Raw genomic sequence first — 23,148 nt, forward strand, 5'->3', positions numbered from 1 at the left:
GATCAGAAAAATAAGGAGTCCTAGTGTCTGTTAATGTGTTGCCCCTATGGTGTGTCTGTGTTCTCAAAGTGGGGCCCCCAGACCAGCAGCATCATCATTATCTGGGAACTTTTTAGATATGCCTTAACACAAGGAAGCCACTCATGTCAAGATTTGGGCTCCATGAGAGAGTCAGGGGTTTTTCATCCAGCTCTAAGCATTCCCTGAATGCCCCTATTCATGTGTCTTCTTTTGTTGATTTGACACATTTATTATAAGCTTGTCACAGTGCTAGGAGAGTGCTAAGAGGCTTCTGAGGGACTAGGACTAATACACAATCACAAAGTTAGGATGCAATGCAAGAGTGTCAGTAACAGTCTGAACAGAGTGTGGGCACGTGTTGCTGCTGCCTGGCTTCCTAGAGGCTGGGGGGTTGAAGACACAGGTTCCCAGCCTTGAAGGATGAGCCGGAGTTGGTGGAACATGCAAGCAGTGGGGCTGGCATACACGGACCCAAGGGCCCTTTCCAGGAGGCACACACGCCAGCTACAGACCCATCTGGGAACCTCTGTCCACCCGCAGATGCTTAGGCTCCATGGACTCATGCTCAGGGCTGACAAGTTGTTGTCCTCCCAGCTCAGGGAGATGAGTTCTCTCTCAGTGGCCCTGACCCAGACATGAATGTTCCCTCTGCCTTCACCCCATCCTCATCTCCTCCCACATAGGACACCGCTGACTACGTGAAGCCAGTGACTTTCTCGATCGAGTATTCCTTGGAGGACCCCGACTACGGCCCCATGCTGGATGACGGCTGGCCCACGACCCTCAGGGTCTCGGTATGTCCTGGCACCCGGGGAAGCAGCTCTGGCACATACCCCACCCCAGCACTCGCCTCCTCCCAGAAGCCCAGGCTTTGTGAGGGCACACGTGAGTTCTTCTCCTGCTACACCTTCCCACCTCCTGCCCCACAGACCCCCAGCATGTCCTTCCCTCCTTCCTCGTGACCTGTGTTGAGCAGTTTCTTAAGGGTAAGGACCCAGCCTTTGAGATTTTCTGTATCCCCAGCAGAGAGTGAGCCCGGCATGGATCCCGAGAGTCAAAGGACCAGAGGGATTTTAGTTCTCAATCGCCACCTCCCTCATTTACAGATGAGGACATTGGAGGCCAGAGAGTGATTCAACCACAGAGCCCGGTTGAATGATCGACTTATTGACAGTCCTCCCAGCTCCAAGTATGCCAAAAATAAGTTGTTTTAGCCTCATCAATGGCTCTGCACACCCCTCAATCCACATTTTTCAATCCCTGGCTCTAGGAATATTAGAATTGTCTGGTATCTAATAGTCAGATGCTCCCTACCTCTGCAACTCCAGATAAATCCCTCACAAAGAAAACGTCAGGCAGTTATCATTTCGATCTAATCTGTTCTAGGAGAACAGGCAAAATAAACCCTGAGGATCTAGGAAACAACTTTCAAATATCCCACAGTGGTCTTAAGACTGTGACCTGTGAGTTCCAGCTTCTACACTGTCCCTGAGAATTATATAGAACCCAGCCAGCAAACAATCTCAGAATTACTCACATGTTCTCTTGTGTTTCTCTGACATAAAAACACTGTATAGTCAACAGCAAGGTTTCTGAAGATCTCTGTTCCCATTCTCCCCCATCAGCCTCCCCCAGCTCATTCCTCTTCCCAGAGCTGCCACATCTCACCACCTACCACCCACCTTCACACCTCCCCTCTTCTCCTGATTATGAGTCACAAACGTGTAAGTGAGAGTATCTGAAAATGCAGTTCAGGAGAGGGGGGTGATACTGGCCTGGCAAGGCTGGAATCCTCCTTAGTGAGCAGGGGAAAGCTGGATACACTGAATCTTAGTATTTTTCCCATCACAGTCATTACAAACCAGTAGAGCTCATGAGCGGGTATGAGTCACTCATTCTATAAGCTTGTTGAAGCCCATGGCAGATGAATGGGCAAGGTATTCTCTGATGCCGATGATACGGATGCAAGGTGGTGATCCAGGTCATAGGCCAAGTCAGAATAGGAATAAGCTCATAGGAAGCGTCATCATGCAATCAGATGATAGGGAGGGGGGATTCCTGGAGGTGGTGGCCTTCCCCTGGTCCTTTAATAGACATGAGATGGGGACAACAGGCTTTTATTCCAGGAAAGCTGACAGCATAGCCAAGGTGTGGATGTGGAAACAAGCAGGATGAAGGGATATGTAAAGAAAAGATGAGAAATAGAGCTGAAACAGTCAGTCTGGGCATATTACCAAGGGCTTTGGATAACAGCTAAATGTCTCAAAATCTTGTTAATATAGATTTCTAGCCTCCAGCAAATTAGAAGCATTCTTCCCATCTCTCTGCTACAAGTTCTTATTTAGCTTCTCCTCAATGCCCAGCACTGTTCTAATACCATAAAATCTTGCCTCTGGGGAGAATGAGCCATTCCATACAATTGAGTATAACAGATGCTTATCGTGTTAAATTATCCCTTTTAATCGAGTGGATAGAAATTTTTCTGAGGGTTATTCTATAGTTTTCACACTTAAACAGTATGCGTATTTCATTGGAGACTTGAAATCACCAAGGTGAACGCAGAAGCTAGAATACCGTGAAGCCCCTGAGGGCTTCCGAAGTGTCTGGAGTCAAGTCCTGTCATTGAATGCCTTGATTTGCCCTCCTTTGTATAGCTCTGCTTTCTTCCTTGCTGGCTGCTTCAAGCTACAAACCCACCACGGGATGGGGAAGCTGAGGAGCAGGCTTGATAGAAATGTGTCTAAAGCAAGAATACATGGACCTGAGAGAGGGCTTTCCTGGTGGCTCGGACAGTAAAGAATCTGCCTGCAATGCAGGAGACCTGGGTTCGATCCCTGGATGGGGAAGATCCCCTGGAGAAGGGAATGGCAACTCACTGGTATTCTTGCCTGGAGAATCCCCAGGACAGAGGAGCCTGGCGGGCTACAGTCCATGGGGTCACAAAGAGTCAGACCTGACTGAGCGACTGACACTTTCAGGGGGCTCCCCTCTGAGAAGTCAGTGACTGTAAGGTACACCCGGCCTCGGTGACACCAGCTTCCCCTCCCGTGACTTGAACACCCACCCACCCGCTGAGCACTTCTCCCCAGATGGGTCACAGGCACTTCAAACTCAGTCTGTCCCAAACTAATCGCCTCCACATAACTCCTCTACTTATAAATAAATGGTGTAACCATCCTTTCAGACACCCAAAAGGAAACTTGGCCAACGTCCGGGACCCTTTTCTCCCTTAGTCCTGATGAACTCCAGGTCCTGCTGCTCTGCCCCTGAGGCTCCTAACCTGTTTCCCACTCTGCACATCCACGACCACACCAACACCGTCGTCATCTCTTATGTGAACATTGCAGCAGCCTCCTCAGTAGGGTCTTCAACATGCATGTCTAGGAGGACAGTCGCAGCTGAAAGCGGTCAGTGATTCCTGTCAGTTGCAAGATACCACCCCCACAACGCTGTAGGACATGACTCCAGCCATCTCTCCATCTCCTGCACCCCTTACTGCAGCAACATTAAATAACCATTATTTCCCAAACTTACCCTGCTGCCTCAGGCCTCAGGCCCTTTGCACAGACTCATCCTTCTTCCCAGACTACCCTCCCCCTGGTCCATCCAGTTAACTCAGTCCTCCTCTGGAACTCTGACCTACTGTCATGTCTGTGAAGCCTTCTCAACCAACATGGGCCAAGATTGCTCTTTCCTCCCTCTGCCGCTTCTATTTCTCATACAGATTTTGCATATTTCACACTGTAGTTATTTGTTCACACACCCATCTTCCCCATGAGTTGAGGGCAGAGGCTGCATATCCCTCATCCTTTACCCCCAGGACCAGAGAGCTTCCTCCCCACAGTAAGCACTCAGTCAGTGTTGATTGGCATCGGGTAAGTGGGTGTTCTGTGCTGGTACCTTGATTAGAGGATTGAAGGGGACCCAGGATGAGTTGAGTCTTGAGCCATGTTCTAAAGAAAGGACTGTCTATGCAAAACCATGATCAAAAGCAGCACGGTATCTGTGACAAGGGCAGGAAAACCAAAGCCCGTGTCTAGTGCCACAGAGAGAGGAGCTGGTGTGCTGTGAGGGTAAGGGCTGACCCACAGGGAAGACGGGCTGGAGGCTGTGGGTGCCCTTTCCAGCCACCCACACCTGCCTCTCCCTGGCCCAGGTGCCCTTCTGGAATGGCTGCAATGAGGATGAGCACTGTGTCCCCGACCTCCTGCTAGATGCCCGCAGTGACCTGCCCACAGCCATGTGAGTTGGTTCCTCCGCCTCTCCACCCTGACTCCTTTCGCTCCCCTGCTGGGATCTGGGCTTCCAGGGCCCTGGGTGACAATCTTGCACACGCTTCTCATAGGCAGCAAGGACCAAACACTGAACTTGGAGCATGGGTCTAGCTTAGGCTCTGCCTCTAACTCCTGTGTGACCTCCGGGAAATGCCTAGCCCTCTCTGGGCGTAAGTGACCGCCTCTCTAAAATGGATAGTTAGTCTAATCCAACCTCCTCAATCTTTGTTTAGAAAAAGAATCCTTTCTACACTATAAGCTGAGAAAAGGTGGAGACTGAAGACCGAGCGTTCTGTGTTCATTATGCAACCCCCAGACTAGGTGACTTGTAAGGTCCTTGGACTGACCACCTGGGCTCAATGCTAAGCAGTTAGCAGGAGATGAGCAGGGTGATCATGATTCCCTGGAAGAAATAAACTAGCAGACAAGGGAAAATAATGATCCTATTTTAAATTTTTGTAATGTATTTTCAAAAAATTTATGCTTAACTTTTATTCAACTAGAGATGATTAGATAAACATATACTATAAATGGAAATAGTATAACATGATTATATACATATAATTATATATATATTATGTTTATATAATTATATATGTTATGATTATATATATATATTATGTTTATATAATTATATATGTTATGATTATATATATATATTATGTTTATATATATATAAACAAGTATCTACTGTTAGGCACAGGAAACTGTATTCAGTATCTTGTAATAAGGACTTCCCTGGCAGTCCAGTGGTTAAGACTCTGAGCTTCCGATGCAGGGGGTACCAGTATGATCCCTGGTCAGGGAACTAAGATCCCACATGCTGTTTGGCACAGCCAAAAAAAAAGTGTGTGTGTGTGTGTATAAAACCTATAAAGGAAAAGAATCTGAAAGAGAACTTATAACTGAATCATTTTGCTTACACCTAAAACTAACACAACATTGTAAATCAACCACACTTCAATCAAAAATACAAATAATAAATAAATAATAGAAATAGTACAGCCAAACCTTGTAAAAAGGTGTAGAAACAGAGATTCTAACCAGCTGGGCTAAGAACCAGGATTGTCTCTGTCCTGAGCTCTGAGCTGCCTGGTAGCCAAAGCCAAAAGGGAAACACGCTGACTGCAGGGGTGAGGCAGGCAGACGGAGGTCCACCCGTGCCTTTCCATCCCATGTGCCTGACCCCCGCCCGTCTCTTTCCCTTAGGGAGTACTGCCAGAGGGTGCTGAGGAAGCCTGTGCAGGACTGCTCTGCGTACACGCTGTCCTTTGACACCACGGTTTTCATCATAGAGAGCACGCGGCGGCGGGTGGCTGTGGAGGCCCTGCTGGAGAACAGGGGCGAGAACGCCTACAGCACCGTCCTCAACATCTCCCAGTCAGCAAACCTGCAGTTTGCCAGCTTGATCCAGAAGGTAAGATCCTGGTGGCCTGCCTGAGGGGAAGCGCAGAGGAGAGGAGGAGTCCAAGAAGGGGGCCTGACTGCCCTTTAGAATCACCTGGGAGCTTAGAGATAGATCGCTTTGTCCGGACTTCTGCCGGACGTCCTCACTGATGTAGTCTGGCTGGGGTCAGTCTGCTATTAACGCTTCCTGGGGATGGCAGTGTGTAGGCAGGGCTGAGAACCACGGGGAAGGGCAGTCTGAGCCTTTAAGAACCAGGAGAGGAACATCCTTCAGCCTGCACCCTTGGCCCTTGTTAGGGACACACACATACACACCCATGTGTGGGCACAACAGCACATATACACCCTCTGCCTACAGTCCCCCTCCAGACTTTCTCAGCAAAGCCCTTCTAACAAGAATCAGAACTGACTTCTCCCCCATGTTAAAGCTTCGCATGGTCCCCATGCCACGCTCCCTGGGGTGACTTCCTGAAGCCCCGAAAGGTCACACAGGGCCCCCAGCCCGCACAGCCCCCAGCACAGCCTTCTGCATGCTCCATGGGAATCACCAGTGTCTGAGCGCTGCCCTGCTATAACCCTGAGCTGCCAGAGGGCGAGCGCCCTTTCTCAGTCACGTCTGTCCCCCGGCCTGGGCATGGAGAAGTCCCTCAAGACAAGTCTGTTGAACAAACCTAAGACATTATTGTCACATGTGGGTGCTCAGAGGTCCCAGGCTCCGTCAGACACAGTCTGTGTCCTCACAGATCTCACCTTGTCCACGTGGGGCCTGGGGGTTACAGAATAGAACAGCCAGCCCTGTGTTCTCACCTCCACCACTCCTTCCTCACTGGCCTGGAGAGAGACCGGACGACCCCTCCCAGCCATACTCACACTCACACTCACACACACACACACACACACACACACACACACACACATACATGAGCACGCACTCTTCCTATAGAGCAGGAGGGGAAGCTGAGTGGAGTGAGGCCCACTAGAAAAGCGGGGGGCTGCCTGCCCTTGCTGGGTCCCCGCTGTCCTCAAATAGACCCCAGGTCAGTGCATAGGATGCAAGGAGAGGTTGTTAGTGCAAAATCACTTCCTCTGCCAGGCCCAGGTCCTGCCCCACAGCCCAGAGTAAAAACGCCTAGCTCACTTGATAGTCTTTTAAAGGCCTCTCCTTCCAGAGGCTTTTATCTCCATCTGGACTTAGGGTATTTAGGGGAAATAGAGCCCCAAACCTGCATCCACCTTTTCCTGCTGCCATAGCCCAGACTGTCCAAGACCAATCCCATGCCTGTTCCTGACCCTCACGGGAAGGAATCATGGTGTTTTATTTCTGTGACACAAAGGGACTTTGGAAACGTGTCCTGTGAAGGGCTGTGTCCATATGCACATGTACACACGCACACACATGTACACATGACATATAGTATGTGAGTAGGGCTGGCCTGCAGCCTCACTTGTTCACCAGCACCACTGTCCATCCCCAGCCCAGGAGGTGCTCACAGCAGAAGCACCCCCTCCTTCCTCTCCCCATCCCCTACGATCCAACAAGGGGCCTCAAGTGGAAGAAGCCACTTCCTGGTGGTCTGAGCTGGTTGCCTCACATCTCTGGGGTTCACTGACCCCACCTGTAAGCTGAATGATAAATCCTGCCTCCAGGCTTGATCCTGAGGGAGAGACACAGCGCGTACATGAGTGCCTGCCCATTTTCTTCACAACTGGGCACTGCTGGAACCGGCCCCTACTGCCCTGCACCAGCTCCTGCCGTTTTCTGCACCCAGAGCCATGCCACACCCAAGCCTCCTGGGCTCTGGGCTTCCAGCCTCTGCGGCCTCTGCTGCAGCCTCAGCCTGGGCAGCTGGGGGCTGGGGGCAGGGGTGGCCCCCAGACCTGGGTCTCAGACCCCACTTAACTGCTGCCCATGATGCCCCCACCTTCCCCCAGGACGACTCAGATGGCAGCATCGAGTGTGTGAACGAGGAGAGGAGGCTCCACAAGAAAGTCTGCAACGTCAGCTATCCTTTCTTCCGGGCCAAGGCCAAGGTAGAGACGGGCGCGGTGTGCGGTGGGCCTGGGGCGGGTCAGGCTAGGGCAGGTCAGGGAGGCTCAGGGGGAGCAAGAGAAGTGGAAGAAAACAGAGGGGCAGACTGGGGAGGGACAGACAGGCCTGAGGGTGGCTTTTAAATTAAGGTTTTTTTTTTCTCCCATGAAATGACATTTGAATGACTTAATCAACCAGCCACCCCAGGGCTGACAACACACCCCAGGAGAGCATGGACCCTCACCTCAGAGAATCCTGCCACTCCCACCCACCACTCCCCCACCTCCTCTTGGCCAGTTAGCCCTCTGTACTGTATCCTAGCATGTTTTTACTTAAAATTTTTTTTTTTGGCCTCACTGTGAGGCATGTGGGATCTTAGTTCCCTGACCAGGGATTGAACCCATGGCTCCTGCATTGGAAGCATGGAGCCCCAACTGCTGAACCACCAGGGATGTCCCCCTAACATGTTTTTAAAATGTCCAGCCTCTGTCTCCCCAGCTGTGCCTGGGGAGAGTTGGGGAGGAAAATGAATGTTTTTTGAGCAGGTACCAAGTGCTTAAAAGTACATGTGAAAAGAGTGTAGGGTTGGGAGAAGCAACTCCCTGGGAAAGGGGGTAGACTCCAGATTGTGGGGGCATTTTCCCATCCCCTGGGCGGCAGGCAGCCCCTGAAGGTTCCAGAGTAAGGGAACACCTAACTGAGGCCAAGCTGCTTGTAAAGTGAGAATCAGACAGCGGGGAGCCTGAGGCAGGGCTAGCTGGAGAGCTGAGAGTGTTCCCAGCAGCAGAGTCTGCAAGGCTGGGGGACGGGGAGGGGGATTAGGGCTCCGTATAAAAGAGCATCTCTGGTGCCAGGCAGGTCGAGGCTGTAGTCTTTGAGGTGAGACACTGGCACACTCAGGAATTCCTGGGTGAAGACCCAGGGGGAGCAGCACCCAGCCCGAGCTTCCCCACCCCACCCATGGCCACTCGGGGAGAAAGGTCCCCCCACCAAGGTCTCCTTGGGAAAACCAATGAGGGTCAGGCCTAGGAGGAGCACCAGGGTTCTGTGCAAAGCCTCAGCATCACCACCAGGCAGGGCAGAAGGTAACAAAGAGGCTCACAGGGCACCCAGGCCCTTCTCCTGGGGGAAGGCCGAGGGCAGCACGGGGACCGGGGCCGTCGGAGTGGCGGGGAGCCTCTGGACAAGGAGACAGATGTGTGACCAACCTGCTGAGTAGCCTGGGACAGCCTCCACCCTTCTCCACCTGTTCACACTCAAGAACAGGGAGTGCATGTGGGCGGTCTTACCACTCACTTCTGGCCCCACCTCCCATGGTGCGTGTTGATGGCCGTCTCCCCTTCCTGCCATCAACTCACCCACCCAGAAATTCCTGCAGGAAGAGTCTGAAGTTGGACTTGCTGCCTTCTAGTGGCCGGTAGTTAAAAACAAAGGGAGGTGGCGAAGGCCTGGCTCCACAGCCAAGAAGCCCCATCTCAGGAGCTGCTGACCTTGGCTGCATCCCCTCCACAGCCCCGAGCGCAGCTCACATTGCTCCAGCCTTAGGTCCTCCCTCCCCCAGTCCATTCCCTGCCAGCAGGGTCCACTGGGAGGGCAGGGGCCGGGAGGGTGGGCCAGGGCTGCTGCGGGCAAGCAGTTCCCAGCCATCCCAGCTCCAGCGACTCTTTCTTTGCAGGTGGCTTTCCGTCTGGATTTTGAGTTCAGCAAATCCATCTTCCTGCACCACCTGGAGATCCAGCTCACAGCGGGCAGGTCAGGGCTGGCCCACTCCTTTTCCCTCCACACTCGCTATTCCGAGGCCCTGTTCTGCCACTAGGAACTGCCCCTTCCCACACCGAATCCCCCATCCCTCACTGCCCCAGCCTGGGAGGGCCCCAGGTTAGTCCCCAAGTGCTGGCCAGCCTGCTGCACTGCCGCTGTTCTTCAGCTTGGATAGAAATAATAATACCCTTACCTTTCTATAGCAGTTACGTAAAAGCCCTACAGTTGTGAAGCACTGGGCAGGTATTATCTCAGTCAGTCTTTACAGCAGCCCCTTAAGACAAGCAAAGCAGGACTTATTCCCATCCCACCTCCCAGGTAAGAAAAAGCTCAGAGAGGTTGAGTGAATTTCCCAACAACACACAGCATGTAAGTAGCACAACAGAAAGCTAAACACTAGATTTCCTACTCCTCCCATCCAAGCACTAACCAGGTTCAACCCTGCTTAGCTTCTGAGAAGGGACGAGATGGGGTGTGTGCAGGGTGGTATGGCCATAGACAGATTTCCTCCTCCTTATCCAGTGCTCTTTCTGCCCTGGCCCCTTCTCTCCCCTTGGAAAGTTCCAGTTTTTAAAGACCTTCTCTTAACTGTGGATCTGTCTGTCTGTCTCGCAGGCTTCCCTGAGGCAATTCGCTTTAGGCTGACACCATGAATCACCCATGTCAGTAATAAACACACAAAGGCAGGAAGGGATTCTAGCTTTGTAAGGCTTTATAAACCCTCCTGAGAACTTCTCCACACTGGAAATAAATCCAGCAGCACCAACATTCCAGCACACACTCGAGTCAGCAGTCACAAAGCGCTAGTGATCCACACTCAGTGTCGTTAGCCAATCTGTGCACTTTGGTGGAATGCTCACCTGCCAGGAGGTGAAGATGTGTTGATACCTTGAGGCCTCCCTCGAAGCAAAGAGCCCCTTCTCACAGGCAGTGAACACCCTTGCCTGAAGTCTCCTTGGCAGTGTGGCTGCTGGCGGGCACTTGTGAGTCGGGTGTGTATGCGTGTCAGACTCCCTTTTCTAACTAAGCACCTCTCTGGGGTAAAGCTTCCAAAGGAAATCCAACTTCATGTACCTAATGAGCAGAGATTACATCTCTCTATGTCTAAAATGATCTGCCCCGGGGGTTCGAGGTGCTCAGAAGTAAAGGGAAGCGTATTTGACAAAACTCTCTCTAATGCCTCCCTAGTCTTTTCAAGGCAGCCCACAGCCCCTCAGCCACCCCATGGGAGCTGCCCAACCTGTACCTCAGAAAGGTCAATTGCACAGTCAGTAAACGCTCTGCTTTGAATTAATTCCTCATGCTGCTCCCCTCCCCTGGGCAGAGCCTTGCCCCACAAGCATCATCCCCACCCCTGGGGCCCCCAGCACAGGACTTGCCTGGCTGACAGATGAGAGGGGACACAGGCTGCTGGGACCAAGCTGGCACGGTCCTCCCAGCCTCCAGCCCGGATGTGCTGCGCCCAGAGAGAGGGCAGGCAAAGCTGAGGTCCAGGTCCCCCACCTCCCCGGCCTTTCCCCTCCCGGGAGACACCTCTGATGGTTGTCCCCCCCCCACCCCGTCCCTGGGATGGCCTCTCTGGAGCCACAGCCCTAGGCTAGCTGGGAGGCTCCTTCTCAGCCTGGCTTGGACCCCCCCAGCCGCCCTGAGCCAGTCGGGGTGCTGGGGCTGAGTGGAGCTGCAGGCGCTGCCGGCTCTCCTTACAGTGACAGCGATGAGGAGGAGAGCACCAAGGAAGACAACGCGGCCCTTCTGCGCCTCCACCTCAAGTACGAGGCCGACGTCCTGTTCACCAGGTGGGCTGGGCCCCGGGGCCCCTGTGCCGAGGTGCTCGGAGATGCGGCCAAGTGTGTCCCGAGGAGTGCAGCGCCCCGTCCATGAAGGGGAGGCGGTGTCCACTAGAGGAGGAGGCACAGACTTGGTCCCCAGGGAGCTCCCCGCAGGGGGCACCCCGAAGGCTGGGGCCGCGGGCGGTGTCCACCCAGGAGAGACTGCAAGTGGGGACCTGCTCAGCAGAGAAGTCAAAACTGTAACAGAACTTGCTAAAAAGTCCATCTGCATTTCACTACCACCTCCCACTGGCAGTTCTAAACAGTATCAGTGAGAAAATGCTCCTCCCCCAGGGCAGACTGCTCCCACCACCCCCTCCCTCAGTCTGCCCCTGGCCCCCAGTCTGCCCCCCTCCACCTCCCAGAGCTCCCAGGTAGGTGGAGAAGTCAGGAAGTAACAGCAAACAGAAAGCTCTGGCCTTCCTTCAGCCAACACTAGAGGCTGGAACGGTGCACAGTTCATGATCGAAAGAGGCCATGCCCCTGGGCCAGAGGCAGGGACTGGGATGGCAGAGAACTGGCTCTTCTGATTCATGCCCATCCCACACACCAGCAGACATTGCTAACTGATCTCAGTGTTTACTCCTGCTGAGCCTCAGAAGACTTCCCAACACAGCCCTCCCAATGGACACAGGAGGAAGCCTGTTTGCTGTGGTCTGGGGGAGGTGGGAGCATGCCCACACCTTCTTTCATTCGTTTATCCGTCTCGCCAACATGACTGAGCTCGCAGCGTCCCCGTCCTCTGTCCCTGCAGGAGCAGCAGCCTGAGCCACTACGAGGTCAAGTCCAACAGCTCCCTGGAGAGATACCACGGCACTGGGCCTCCCTTCCACTGCGTTTTCAAGGTTAGGCTGGAGGGCAGCCAGGCAGACAGCGAAAGACAGGAGCTGAGAACCCCCGTTTGGGAGGGAAGGAATCTGAAAGCATTGCCAGTGCCTAGATTTCAGCCTCAACCCTGCCACCCCTTCACTGTGTGACTTTAGGCAAGTCCCTCCCCCTCTCTGAGCCTCTCAATCCTCATCTGGAAAAGTACAGGGCTAGACTGGGAGGATGTGTCAGTGAAGATTAGGTGCATCTGCTTATAGTTTTTTAAATATGAAAAAACAATGATATACATAATGCTCTGGGGTTTATTCTCTCCCATTAAAAAAAAGTCCAGAGTTGACAACTTTACAAAGTCCTCTGGGACTGGGTCTCCTTGTGTCCACTCCACCATCCTCAACATGTGATTATCAACCTCTCAAGTTCACCTCATAGTCCAAGGTGGCTGCAGCTCCAGTCATCACATCCTCATTTCAGGAAGAAGGAAGGGGAGAAAAGCATGCAAGACCCCTCCCTGAGGAACCTCTTTGGCACTGCCTCACACCTCCAATTACCTCATTGTCCAGAACAGTGTGATTCAGCTGTACAGGAGGCTAGGAAATGTGCCTTTTGTCTGGGTTTCTGTCACTAAGGAAGAAGGGAGAAGGAAAATTAGGAGGCATTTAAGAGTCTCTGCCCCATGATCTCCCCAGCCCTGAATTGTTAGGCGAGAGTCGGGATCAGGCAGACAGCTAGAAACACACAGATGCCTCGATGACTCATCCAAGAGAGGTTTAGTAACCTGCCCAAGGCCACACAGCTCATCTGTGACAGCAGCCCTGGGTTATGTGTCCAGCCTTTCTGATTCCAAAACCCTGCTTGTAATCACTGAGGCTCTGACACTGAATGAGGTGATGAGGTGGTTGGCTGGCATCACCGACTCAATGGACATGAGTTTGAGTGAACTCCAGGAATTGGTGATGGACAGGGAGGCCTGGTGTGCTGCAGTCCATGGGGTCGCAAAGAGTCAGACACAACTGAGTGACTGAACTGAACTGACACTTAATGTGTCACGGCTAGAATGTGCACGCTGTTTACATCCTGCATCTGGATGTGATCATTACATCCGTTAATGATTCTCTCTCATAATAAAGGAGTTGCTGTCACCATCTCCACCCAGACCTCTGTCCAGGGCAGCACCCAGCACCATAGCCAAACGAGGGTGAAAGGGGGAAGTAACCCTTGCTCTCAGCCTCATGGCCCCCAGTGGCAGTCCTCAGCCTCCAGGAGCCCGTCCCTTTCACCTTTCATGCAGTTTCCTCCCTGAGGCCCCCAGCCAAGGTCTGGAAAAGCCTTAGAGCATCTACAGTGAAAGGGCCAGGGAGCCTGAAGGAACTTGTTTCTCAGGCCTGGCTGGTGAGGGGGGCTCACCCTGTGGACCTTGTCCCCCACCACCCAGCCGCTGCTGGGTGTACTGACACCTCCCCCGCTCTGGCCACAGATCCAAAACTTGGGCTTGTTTCCCATCCACGGGGTGATGATGAAGATCACCGTTCCCATAGCCACCAGGGGCGGCAACCGGCTGCTGCTGCTGAGGGACTTCCTCACCGACCAGGTACCCGTGCCCGGGGGGCCGGTGTGGGGAGGGGACAAACAGACCCCGGGTGTGTCCTCGAGTCCCCAGACCTCAGCTCCTCCTCCCGGGCCCAGGGCCGGCCGGGCCTTCCCTGGGCAGAGGAGGAGAGAGGATGGCTCGGGCTGCTGAGTCTGCCAGGGCTGGTGTGAGGCTGGCGGCCTGTTTCCTCCTGCAGGTGAACACGTCCTGTAACATCTGGGGGAACAGCACGGAGTACCGCCATGCCCCGACGGAGGAGGACTTGAGTCGGGCCCCACAGCTGGTGAGCGTCCCACGCCAGGAGCCCCGGGAGGAGGAGAGGGGCTGCCTGAGCTCCTCGGCCTGTAGTTTGTCCACAGGAGCTTGTGGAGCCTCTCTCTGTCCCAGCCTGGAACTGAAAGGAAACAGAAAAGATACTTCGTATCCTTAGTGGGCTCACATCTCATGGGGTTGAGTGTAAAGAAGCCAGGGATGGAAGCTGGGAGAGGCATTGAGGGGCAGAGGAGCAGACAACCTTGAATAAGAGGAGCAGGGGGGCTTCCCGGGTGGTCCTGTGGCTAAGATTCTGCATTGCAAATGCAGGGGGCCCAGATGCGATCCCCGGTCAGGGAACTAGACCGCACATGCCACAGCTGAAAAGGTCCTCCATGCTGCAGCATCCTGTGTGCCATAACTAAGACCCAGTGCAACCAAATTAAAAAGTGGAACAGAGATCATGGACTTGCCCCTGTACCTAAAAGGGCTAGTAGGATATGGACAAGCAGAGGGAGGAGGAAGGAGCCAAGATGGAACAGCATAACAGAGGCCAGACCCCACGAGGCTTGTGCTGGAAACACAGACGGTATTAGCCGGGGCCTCCCTGTCCCCAGAGATAAAAGACTGTGCTCAGTAGATCAGTCATGTCCGACTCTTTGCAACCCCATGAACTGTAGCCCTCCAGGCTCCTCTGTCCACAGAATTTTCCAGGCAAGGATACTAGAGCGGGTTGTCATTTCCTTCTGCAAGGGATCTTCCTGACCCAGGGATCAAACACTCGACTCTTGCGTCTTGTGCATCGGCAGGCGGAGTCTTTACCTTTAGCGCCCTCTGGGAAGCCTGCAATGGAAGGCAGCCCAATTTCAACCTCCCAGTCCTCTCAGGATGCCTGCTAATTTCCAGGTTTCCGTTCCCGGGGCCACCTCAGCCCCACACACCGATTTCTGAGTATGCTTTCGTGATTCCTTACCCAAATAAAAATCTTCGCTGTTTTCATTTGATTTCCCCAAACAAAGCATCTTTGGAGTGTAGTGAACTGTACTGAAGACAAACTTGGGTGGAGTGAGGTGGTTGCAAGGGAGCCACACAAGTGAGTCTAACCTAATAAATCCTAATTATTTGATGATTTGTTTGGGTTTTCTATTAGGATAGTATCATCTGCAAGTAATAATAGTTTTAGTTTTATCATTCAATCCTTTTAAATTGTTTTTCTTATTGCTCTGGCTAGGAGCTCCAGGGCAATGCTAAACAGAAATGATGACCATCTTGTCTTGATTCTGCTTTTAAAGGAATTATTTTTAGTTTTTCATTGTGAAATGTAATACTTGATGTAGTTTTTCTTTTTTTTTTTAATAAGCACCCTTATTCAGATTCAGGAAGTTCCCTGGTATTTTTTTTATCACAAACAGAAGTTGGATTTTATAAAATGCTTTTTCTGCATCTGTTAAAGTAATGTATCACTTTCCCTTTAATGTGTTTGTAGGGGGATGACATTTATAGGCTCTCTAATGTTGACCTAAAGTTCTGTTCCTGGAATACATCCAGTAACGCACAACTTCAACTGGAGCATCAGATATATTAATACTATCCCTACCTTGTCCTCCAGCCAGCCCCGGCAGCCCCAGCCCCTGTGTCCTCCACCCTCACCTCCGTCCTTGTCCCCTGTCCTCTGTCACCCTTCCCCGGGCACAAAACCCCACTTGGTCAAGCTGGGCGGCTGAGCCATTTCTCTGGTGGCCAAGCCCATGCTCACCCAGAGACCCTCCTCTTTCAGAATCACAGCAACTCTGATGTAGTCTCCATCAACTGCAACGTGAGGCTGAACCCCAACCAGGAAATCAATTTCCATCTGCTGGGGAACCTGTGGTTGAGGTCCTTAAAAGCAGTAAGTAGAGCTCCAGGGCCAGGCTGGAGGAGATGGGTGCTAGGGAGTCTCTCCAGGGGAGGGGCCAGCTCCTGACAAGGCCTCTGATTACACAGCTCAAGTACAAGCTCATGAGAATCACGGTCCACGCCGCCTTGCAGAGGCAGTTCCACAGCCCGTTCATCTTCCGCGAGGAGGATCCCAGCCGCCAGGTGAGCACTCGGAACCCTGCAGACCTGGGCTCATGCCAGGCCAGCTTGGGGAAGGGCCATCACTTCCCTTTCAAGTTTCCCTACTCCCCCTGCAGGAGAGAGATGGACAGGCCTGCCGGCAGTCTGCAGCATCAGAGGAGAGGGGAAACAGAGAGAGACAAAGAGGCCATTGGGACAAAAGTGGGGAAGAGGGGACCAGAAATAGGCATTCATCACCCTGTACTGGGGGGGGGGGGGCAGTCACCAAGCTCCCCGGAGGCGGAGGAAGGAGGGACACCTGTGTGTTTTACACTGGAGGGAGCAGAAGCGCTGCCCAGGCTGCCTGCCTCCTGCCTCGGGGCAGCGAGGCTGGGTCTTGGCAAACTGGTAGCCTAGAATGGCCAGCCAGTCCTCCCCTTCTCATCCGTCCACACCGCAGATCTAATGAATGAAGGCTGTTGCAAACTGAAACTGTGAAGACCAAGGGGTGGGAGCAGTCTCTGTATTGGGACTCTTTTTTAATTGAGTAAAGCCAGACTGTTATAGATCAGACTGGCTTGAATCAGGGTCCAGGAAAGGAGAGAAGATCCAGGCGGTGCTCCCGGGAAAATGAGAAATTGGGTCTTGAAATGAAGGTGGGTGCTCCGGAAGGAGCTGGGCATCTCGGGCGTGGGACGCTACTGCCCTCCGCTGGCCACATCCCCAAACTGTGCTCTGGGCTCCGGGTGAGCCTTCTATCCCAGGTGCCCCGTGAATCCCCAGCCCCGTCCCAGGAGATGCTGGAGAGCAAAATACACCAGGTCAGGAAGCCAGACCTTAACAAGTCACCAACGTCGATGCCAAACAGTGTGGGGGTGTGCCAGGCAGCGAGGGCGCAGGGGCAGAAGCCCAGGAGCGGCACTCAGGGCAAACACCCCGGGAGCAGTTTTTCTTGTTCCTCCTCCAGCGTTCGTCAGGTTTTCCTCCTGTGACTCAGCCCCCACCACAGATTAACGAGGACAGCGAAGTGTGGGTGCAGTCTGAGGGTGAGCCCAGGTCAGAGCAGGGCGTGTCCAGGGAAGGCTTTCTGGAGACAGTCCACTTGATCTGAATCTTGGGAGACATGCGGGAATTTCCCAGGCAATCAAGTGAGGAGTGTGGTGCAGACACCACACACTTAACAACCCCACTCTCCACACCGGTTCATTTGTCAATTACTAGTTTGTGATTTCTCCTTCCACTCCCACCCCTCACCCCCCGAAGCCCCTCTTATACTCTCTGGATGCCTCACTTCTCTTAGAAACCCAGTCACCCCAAACTTAAGCCCCTGGTGGCTTGGCTCTGTGCAAGGTGCCAGTGTGGGAAGGCAGAGCCAGGTGCCAGCCTTCAAGGATGGAAAAAGCTAGAAGGGACCTGCTGTCCGTGGAGCCCTGACTAGGTGCCACGTTCCCTGCTCACCACGCGTGGCTCTGTGAGGGACGTCCCCATGGTCACTTTGCAGATATGGAAACGGAGGCTGTGTAAGGGAGGGCAGAGGGGAGCGGGCTTTCCTGTTGAACAGTCCGTGGCCAAGCTGGGCTCTGCTGCCGTGCTGTCGAGGGGTGCACTCATTCAGGCTTTCAGCGAGGTGAATGAGCTCCTGCTATGTGCAGGCCCTGTCCCACACACTGAGGACAGAGCAGCAGCAAAGCAGATAACCCTGCTCTCCCTGGGGCTGACTGGACTGGGGTGGGGGACGAGGCAGTGAACACGAGTGCGGTGTCAGTGGTGATAAGCTCTGCCCAGAAAAACGCAGCTGCATAACGGTGGAGAGGAGGAGGTGCTGTTTTATACAGTAAGCCTGGGGGAAGCCGATTCCATAGAGGGACAGAGAACACAGTGGAGGAACACAGCGGTGGGGGAACACAGCGGTGGGGGGACACAGCGGTGGGGGAACACAGCAGTGGGGGGAACACAGCTGTGGGGGAACACAGCTGTGGGGGGAACACAGAGGTGGGGGAACACAGGTGGGGGAACACAGAGGTGGGGGAACACAGCTGTGGGGGAACACAGCGGGGGGGGGAACACAGCGGTGGGGGAACACAGCGGTGGGGGAACACAGCGGTGGGGGGACACAGCGGTGGGGGGACACAGCGGTGGGGGGAACACAGCAGTGGGGGGACACAGCGGTGGGGGGAACACAACGGTGGGGGGACACAGCGGTGGGGGGAACACAGCGGTGGGGGAACACAGCGGTGGGGGAACACAGCGGTGGGGGAACACAGCGGTGGGGGGAACACAGCGGTGGGGGAACACAGCGGTGGGGGAACACAGCGGTGGGGGGAACACAGAGGTGGGGGAACACAGCGGTGGGGGGAACACAGCGGTGGGGGGACACAGCGGTGGGGGGACACAGCGGTGGGGGGAACACAGCGGTGGGGGAACACAGTGGTGTCTTGTGGCAGAGCCCCGCCAGCAGAAGGAACAGAGCTCAAAGTCCCAGCAGCAGGCGTAGTGCTGGGCGTCTCGGTGGCCAGGTGGTGGAGTTAAGAGCAAGGGACAGAGCAGGAGATGAGGCTGGAGAGATTAAAAGGGCCAGAGGGTGCAGGGCCTTGCAGGCCGGGACGAGGACTCTAATTCTCACCCTGAGTGAGATGGGAAACCTGGGGAACCCAGCAGGGCAGAGCATACATCCCCTGCCTCCTCTGGCTGCCAGGAACAGACTAATGAGTGAGATGAGGAATTTGTGTGAGGACCTGCTGTTAAAGGTACCAGGTGGGCCGCGTGGATCACCGGATGTGAGTCAGGAATGCAGTGGGAGGTCTTCCCTGCTGGCCCGGTAGTTAAGAGCCCAAGCTCCTAATGCAGGGGGCCTAGGTTTGATCCCTGATCAGGGAACTAAGATCCAATAGGCTGTGTGGTGGTGGTGGTTTAGTTGCTAAGTCGTGTCTGACTCTTGCGATCCTATGGACTATAGCTTGTGTGGCATGGCCTAAAAACAAAAACAAACAAAAATAGTTTTAAAAAAGTGCAGTGGAGAGTCCAGGTAGAAGGTAGAAACATGAGTGCATCAGCTGGCATAGAGATGGTTATGGCCTTCCCCAGAACTGTGTCAGGGCTTTTCTCCAAAAACAGAGGGAAAAAAAAATTATTTTATGACTCGGTCTGTATAAAGACAAATAAAATCCAGGCAAGATTATATTCTTTTTTTATTCTAACTTTAAAGGAAATTAGAACATTTTTGTGGGCCCCTAAAAGCACTGTGAGTTAGTCACTCAGTCATGTCCAACTCTTTGTGACCCCATGGACTGTAGCCCGCCAGGCTCCTCTGTCCATGCAATTCTCCAGGCAAGAATTCTGGAGTGGTTGCCATTCCCTTCTCCAGGGGATCTTCCTGACCCAGGGACTGAACCTGGGTCTCCTGCATTGCAGGCAGATTCTTTACTGTCTGAGCCTTCAAAAGCACTGCGGGCCCTTGGCACTGTGCCCACTGCACCTACTTCACCAGGCAGCTCTGAGGGGGAGTCACGGAGTGACTGGAGATAGAGAGGAGGTCCATGGAGAGCGGGATGGGATGAATTGGGAGATTGGAATTGACATATACGTACTGTGGATACTGTGTATAAAATAGATAACTAAGGAGAAGCTGTGGTGTAGCACAAGCTCTACTCAATGCTCTGTGCTGACCTAAATGGGGAGGAAATCCAAAAAAGAGGGGACATATGTACACATTTAGCTGATTCACTCTGCTGTAGAGCAGAAACTCACACAAGACTGTAAAGCAACTATACTCCAATAAAAAATACTTTAAAAAAGATGTCCAAGGACAGAGCCATGGGAACAACATTTAGGAAGCAGCGGGAAACGAAGCAAGAAACAGGAGCCCGGGTAGAAGGAGGAGGATCCAGGCAGAGAAGTGGCCCAAACCAAAGCAGGAAGCATCTCAAAGAGAAGGTGGGATCGCCCGGCCACTTAGGTCGGGGGTCCCCCATGCTGGACAGGGCGCTCTGAGGCCGCTCAGCAGGCCGCGTGCCGCCCATGCCTGCAGCCTCCTCCTGGGGAGGGGGCCACAGCTCTCCCGCCAGCGGCCGGCTGTCTCCTGCCCTCCTTCCTGCCCCAGGCTTCCGCCCACCCGGGGCCCCAGGAGAGCAGTGCTATTGACACGGCCCCGCCGCTCCCCTTGCAGATCACGTTTGAGATCTCCAAGCAAGAAGACTCGCAGATCCCCATCTGGATCATCGTGGGCAGCACCCTGGGGGGCCTCCTGCTGCTGGCCCTGCTGGTCCTGGCGCTCTGGAAGGTGAGGGCCCTGAGGTGGGGGGCGCAGCACCCTGGCTGTCCTGGCCTGGGGCCCCAGCCTTTGAGCTGTGTGGCCGGTGCCCACGTGCTCCTCCTCATGGGAGTGGGGGCCCGCCCAGCCTCCTCCCCAGAACGCGCCAGCTCCTCACCACAGCAGGCAGATGGGCCACCAGAGGGCACTCAACCTGTGGCTCCAGCCCTTTTGTGGGTCCCCTTCTGGGTCCCTGATGAAAGCCAGCCTTCCTCTGATCAGAAAAAAAAGCAAGCACACACAACCACAGAATTTCTCCAATCTAAAGTCAGGCTGTGAAGAAATCCCTTAGAAGCCTTTCTCTGTCTCTGAGCCTCAGGTTAAGAAGCCCCGGTCTCAACCTCCTCCTATTCGAGATCAGGTGAGGGGGTGCCCAGAGAGGGGTAGTGACTCGGGCAGCGTCAAACAGCACGACTACTTGCCTCTGGGCATAGGCTCCATCAGCTTGGTTCCAGCCTCCGTGTCACCAATGAAGAGGCCCCTTGCGCCGCCTGGCAGCTGGTGGGGGGTACTCAGCCTGAGCAGGGGAGGCATTCAGGGAATGCCTCTGAGGAAAGAAGCCCCAGGAGAGTGAGCAGAGGGCGGGAGACAGGCCTTGTCCACCTGCCCATCCCTGACATCCCTCCCTTTGCCTCCCCACAGCTTGGCTTCTTCAAAAGTGCCAAGCGCAGGAGGGAGCCCGGCCTGGACCCTGCCCCCAAAGTGCTGGAGTGAGGCTCCTGAGGAGGCCGTGAGTGGATGGGGGCCGGGATGCGGGCCCAGGCAGTGTGCAGGCCCGGAGCCCACCGAGCTGGGGCGGAGAGGACTCCAGCTCACTTTGCACTTGACCTCATCTCCTGAAAGACCGAGTCCGCTCCCTCTGAAAGGAACTCGAGTCAGTTTTCAGAGGGACTGTCCTACTGGGAGCCGCAGCACCTCCAACACAGATCCCTAGGGACTTAAAGGGACCCTCCCCCAAGGTACACCCCAAAGTCACCCCCAGGCTGTGCAGGGGCATTGCCACCCCACCACTAAGGTGCTAGGAAGTCGTCATCACCCCATCCTCAGAAGAAACCTGGAGAGGAGACTACAAACGCAAACGCACTCTGCCTTCTCCGGACCTGTAGCTGCAGGGGGCAGCGGATCTGTATCCTTGCTGTCCCCCACCCCTACGCTGCCCACAGCTCCCGAGTCACCTCACCCCTTCCTAGCCGGAGATAGGTCCCTGGAGTGCCCCCTGAGTGAGGGCCCCCGTGGTGACAGCTGCTGGCCAGGATGAAGACAGACTCTGGGAGGCAGAGACTGTGATGGACAGGCAGCTGGGACCTAGGAGAACCGAGAGGGGGGTGCGGGTGGGCTCTTCCCCAACCCCCACCTGCGTTCACCTGGCTGACACCCACACCCCCTCCCGCGGTGCTCACAGCAGCCCCGGGCCTGCAGCTGCCGCCCCTCCCGCTGCTTTCGTTGTCCCTGGGCGCCTGGCGCAGTCCTCCAGTTCTCACTTCACCTTCCCCACAGCCTGTCCTGAGGCAATGGCTGCAGGCTGGGGGCAGGGGTGGGGGGCCCTCCCTGCATCACCCCCTCCCTACACACACACCCTCACCCTCCCCACATCACCCTGCCCCTACACACACAAACACACACACACACACACACACCCCACCACCATCCCCACCTCCAGTTCCTCCCTTCTGCTCACCCATCACCCGTGCCCGGGAGAAGGGCTGGACCAGTGCTGAGGGGTTCTCCATGGAACGTACTGGATAAAGCCAGTGCAGGGACCTCCGGAGCCTGTGCAACCTTGGTGGCAAATATCTGATCGGCCAGCCCCTGGGACAAGTGGAACCACCAATGATGGTGCCCCGAGGACAAGAGGCACGCCTGGTGCCCAGCCGAATAATTTATGCCTTGACCTGGTTTTGAGGTAGGAATGAAAGGGGATCCATCAAAGGCATCTGTCCCCTGACACACAGTACGACCTTTACTGTCGTAAATATTTTTTAAAAAATTTTAAAAATACAGTGTTTAAAAACAACCAAGAGGCTGCCATCCTTTTGTGGGTAGAACATGTCCTAGTGAGCCACGCTCTGATGACGGGAGGTGGATGAGGGGCTCCCTATCAGGAAGGGGCATGTCCACTCCTTGCTCCCTACAACACCCCCTGCCAGGGCCACCTGGTCTGGGATGGACATCTCAGTGATGGGTACTCCCTCCCTCCCACGCCCACTGTTCCTTCTTTAGCCAGTGTAGATGGCTGAAAACACGTATCACTGGAGCTTCTACCCCTTCGTTCCTTCTCTTTTTCTCCCAGATTTCCCTAGGCTGACATCTCAGTGCCGATTTTCAGACCCTGACTTCTGGTTTCTTCACCTTTACCCACAGGCGACTCTTAAACTTAGTTGTCTCCATGATGGTCTCATGCCACTGGAATCCCAAGAAACAGTAGGACCTCAAAATTATTTGGTCCCTTTCCCCCATAGAGGAGGACACTCAGAACCAGAGAAATTAAGAGAGAGCCCCCGGTTCCACAGCAAATTCCAGACTAATTCCAGGACTGCTGTCCCTCAAGCCACACTATCATTCTCACCCAGCCTTAGAAGAGTTTGAACTGAAGAAGTAGAAGGAATTGATATGCAGTCACTTCTGACTCGTCATGGGGATACTTTTCTCTTAAACAGTGAAACCAAAATCAGAAGGTAGCATTTAAAAATGATATTTCATTTGAGTCATCACCCTCATAAGTGGAATATGACCCCACACCCAAAAGTGCATTGTTTGATCTGGTAGCAAGTCTACTGGAGAATACCGTTGACTGAGAATGCTTTCATATGAAA

At 54.0% G+C, this 23,148-nt stretch overlaps 1 protein-coding gene across 2 annotated transcripts in view; it reads left to right on the top strand.

Annotated features, from left to right (window-relative positions):
* ITGA11 (integrin subunit alpha 11) overlaps window positions 1-22,349 on the top strand; it is a 130,030-nt gene extending 107,681 nt beyond the window's left edge. For both annotated transcript variants that reach the window (XM_043919816.1, XM_043919817.1), the window contains exons 18-30: window positions 705-815; window positions 4,178-4,263; window positions 5,505-5,712; window positions 7,635-7,733; window positions 9,407-9,483; window positions 11,199-11,288; window positions 12,076-12,166; window positions 13,624-13,737; window positions 13,934-14,020; window positions 15,767-15,877; window positions 15,973-16,068; window positions 20,192-20,305; window positions 20,978-22,349. In XM_043919816.1, the coding sequence (XP_043775751.1) occupies window positions 705-815; window positions 4,178-4,263; window positions 5,505-5,712; window positions 7,635-7,733; window positions 9,407-9,483; window positions 11,199-11,288; window positions 12,076-12,166; window positions 13,624-13,737; window positions 13,934-14,020; window positions 15,767-15,877; window positions 15,973-16,068; window positions 20,192-20,305; window positions 20,978-21,049 (1,356 nt within the window). In that variant the 3' untranslated portion in view covers window positions 21,050-22,349. The remainder of the gene's footprint in view (window positions 1-704; window positions 816-4,177; window positions 4,264-5,504; window positions 5,713-7,634; window positions 7,734-9,406; window positions 9,484-11,198; window positions 11,289-12,075; window positions 12,167-13,623; window positions 13,738-13,933; window positions 14,021-15,766; window positions 15,878-15,972; window positions 16,069-20,191; window positions 20,306-20,977) is intronic.
* The last annotated feature ends 799 nt before the right edge of the window (window positions 22,350-23,148 follow it).

This window comes from Cervus elaphus, chromosome 12 (assembly GCF_910594005.1).
Source record: "Cervus elaphus chromosome 12, mCerEla1.1, whole genome shotgun sequence".
Classification (NCBI taxonomy): Eukaryota; Metazoa; Chordata; class Mammalia; order Artiodactyla; family Cervidae; genus Cervus; species Cervus elaphus.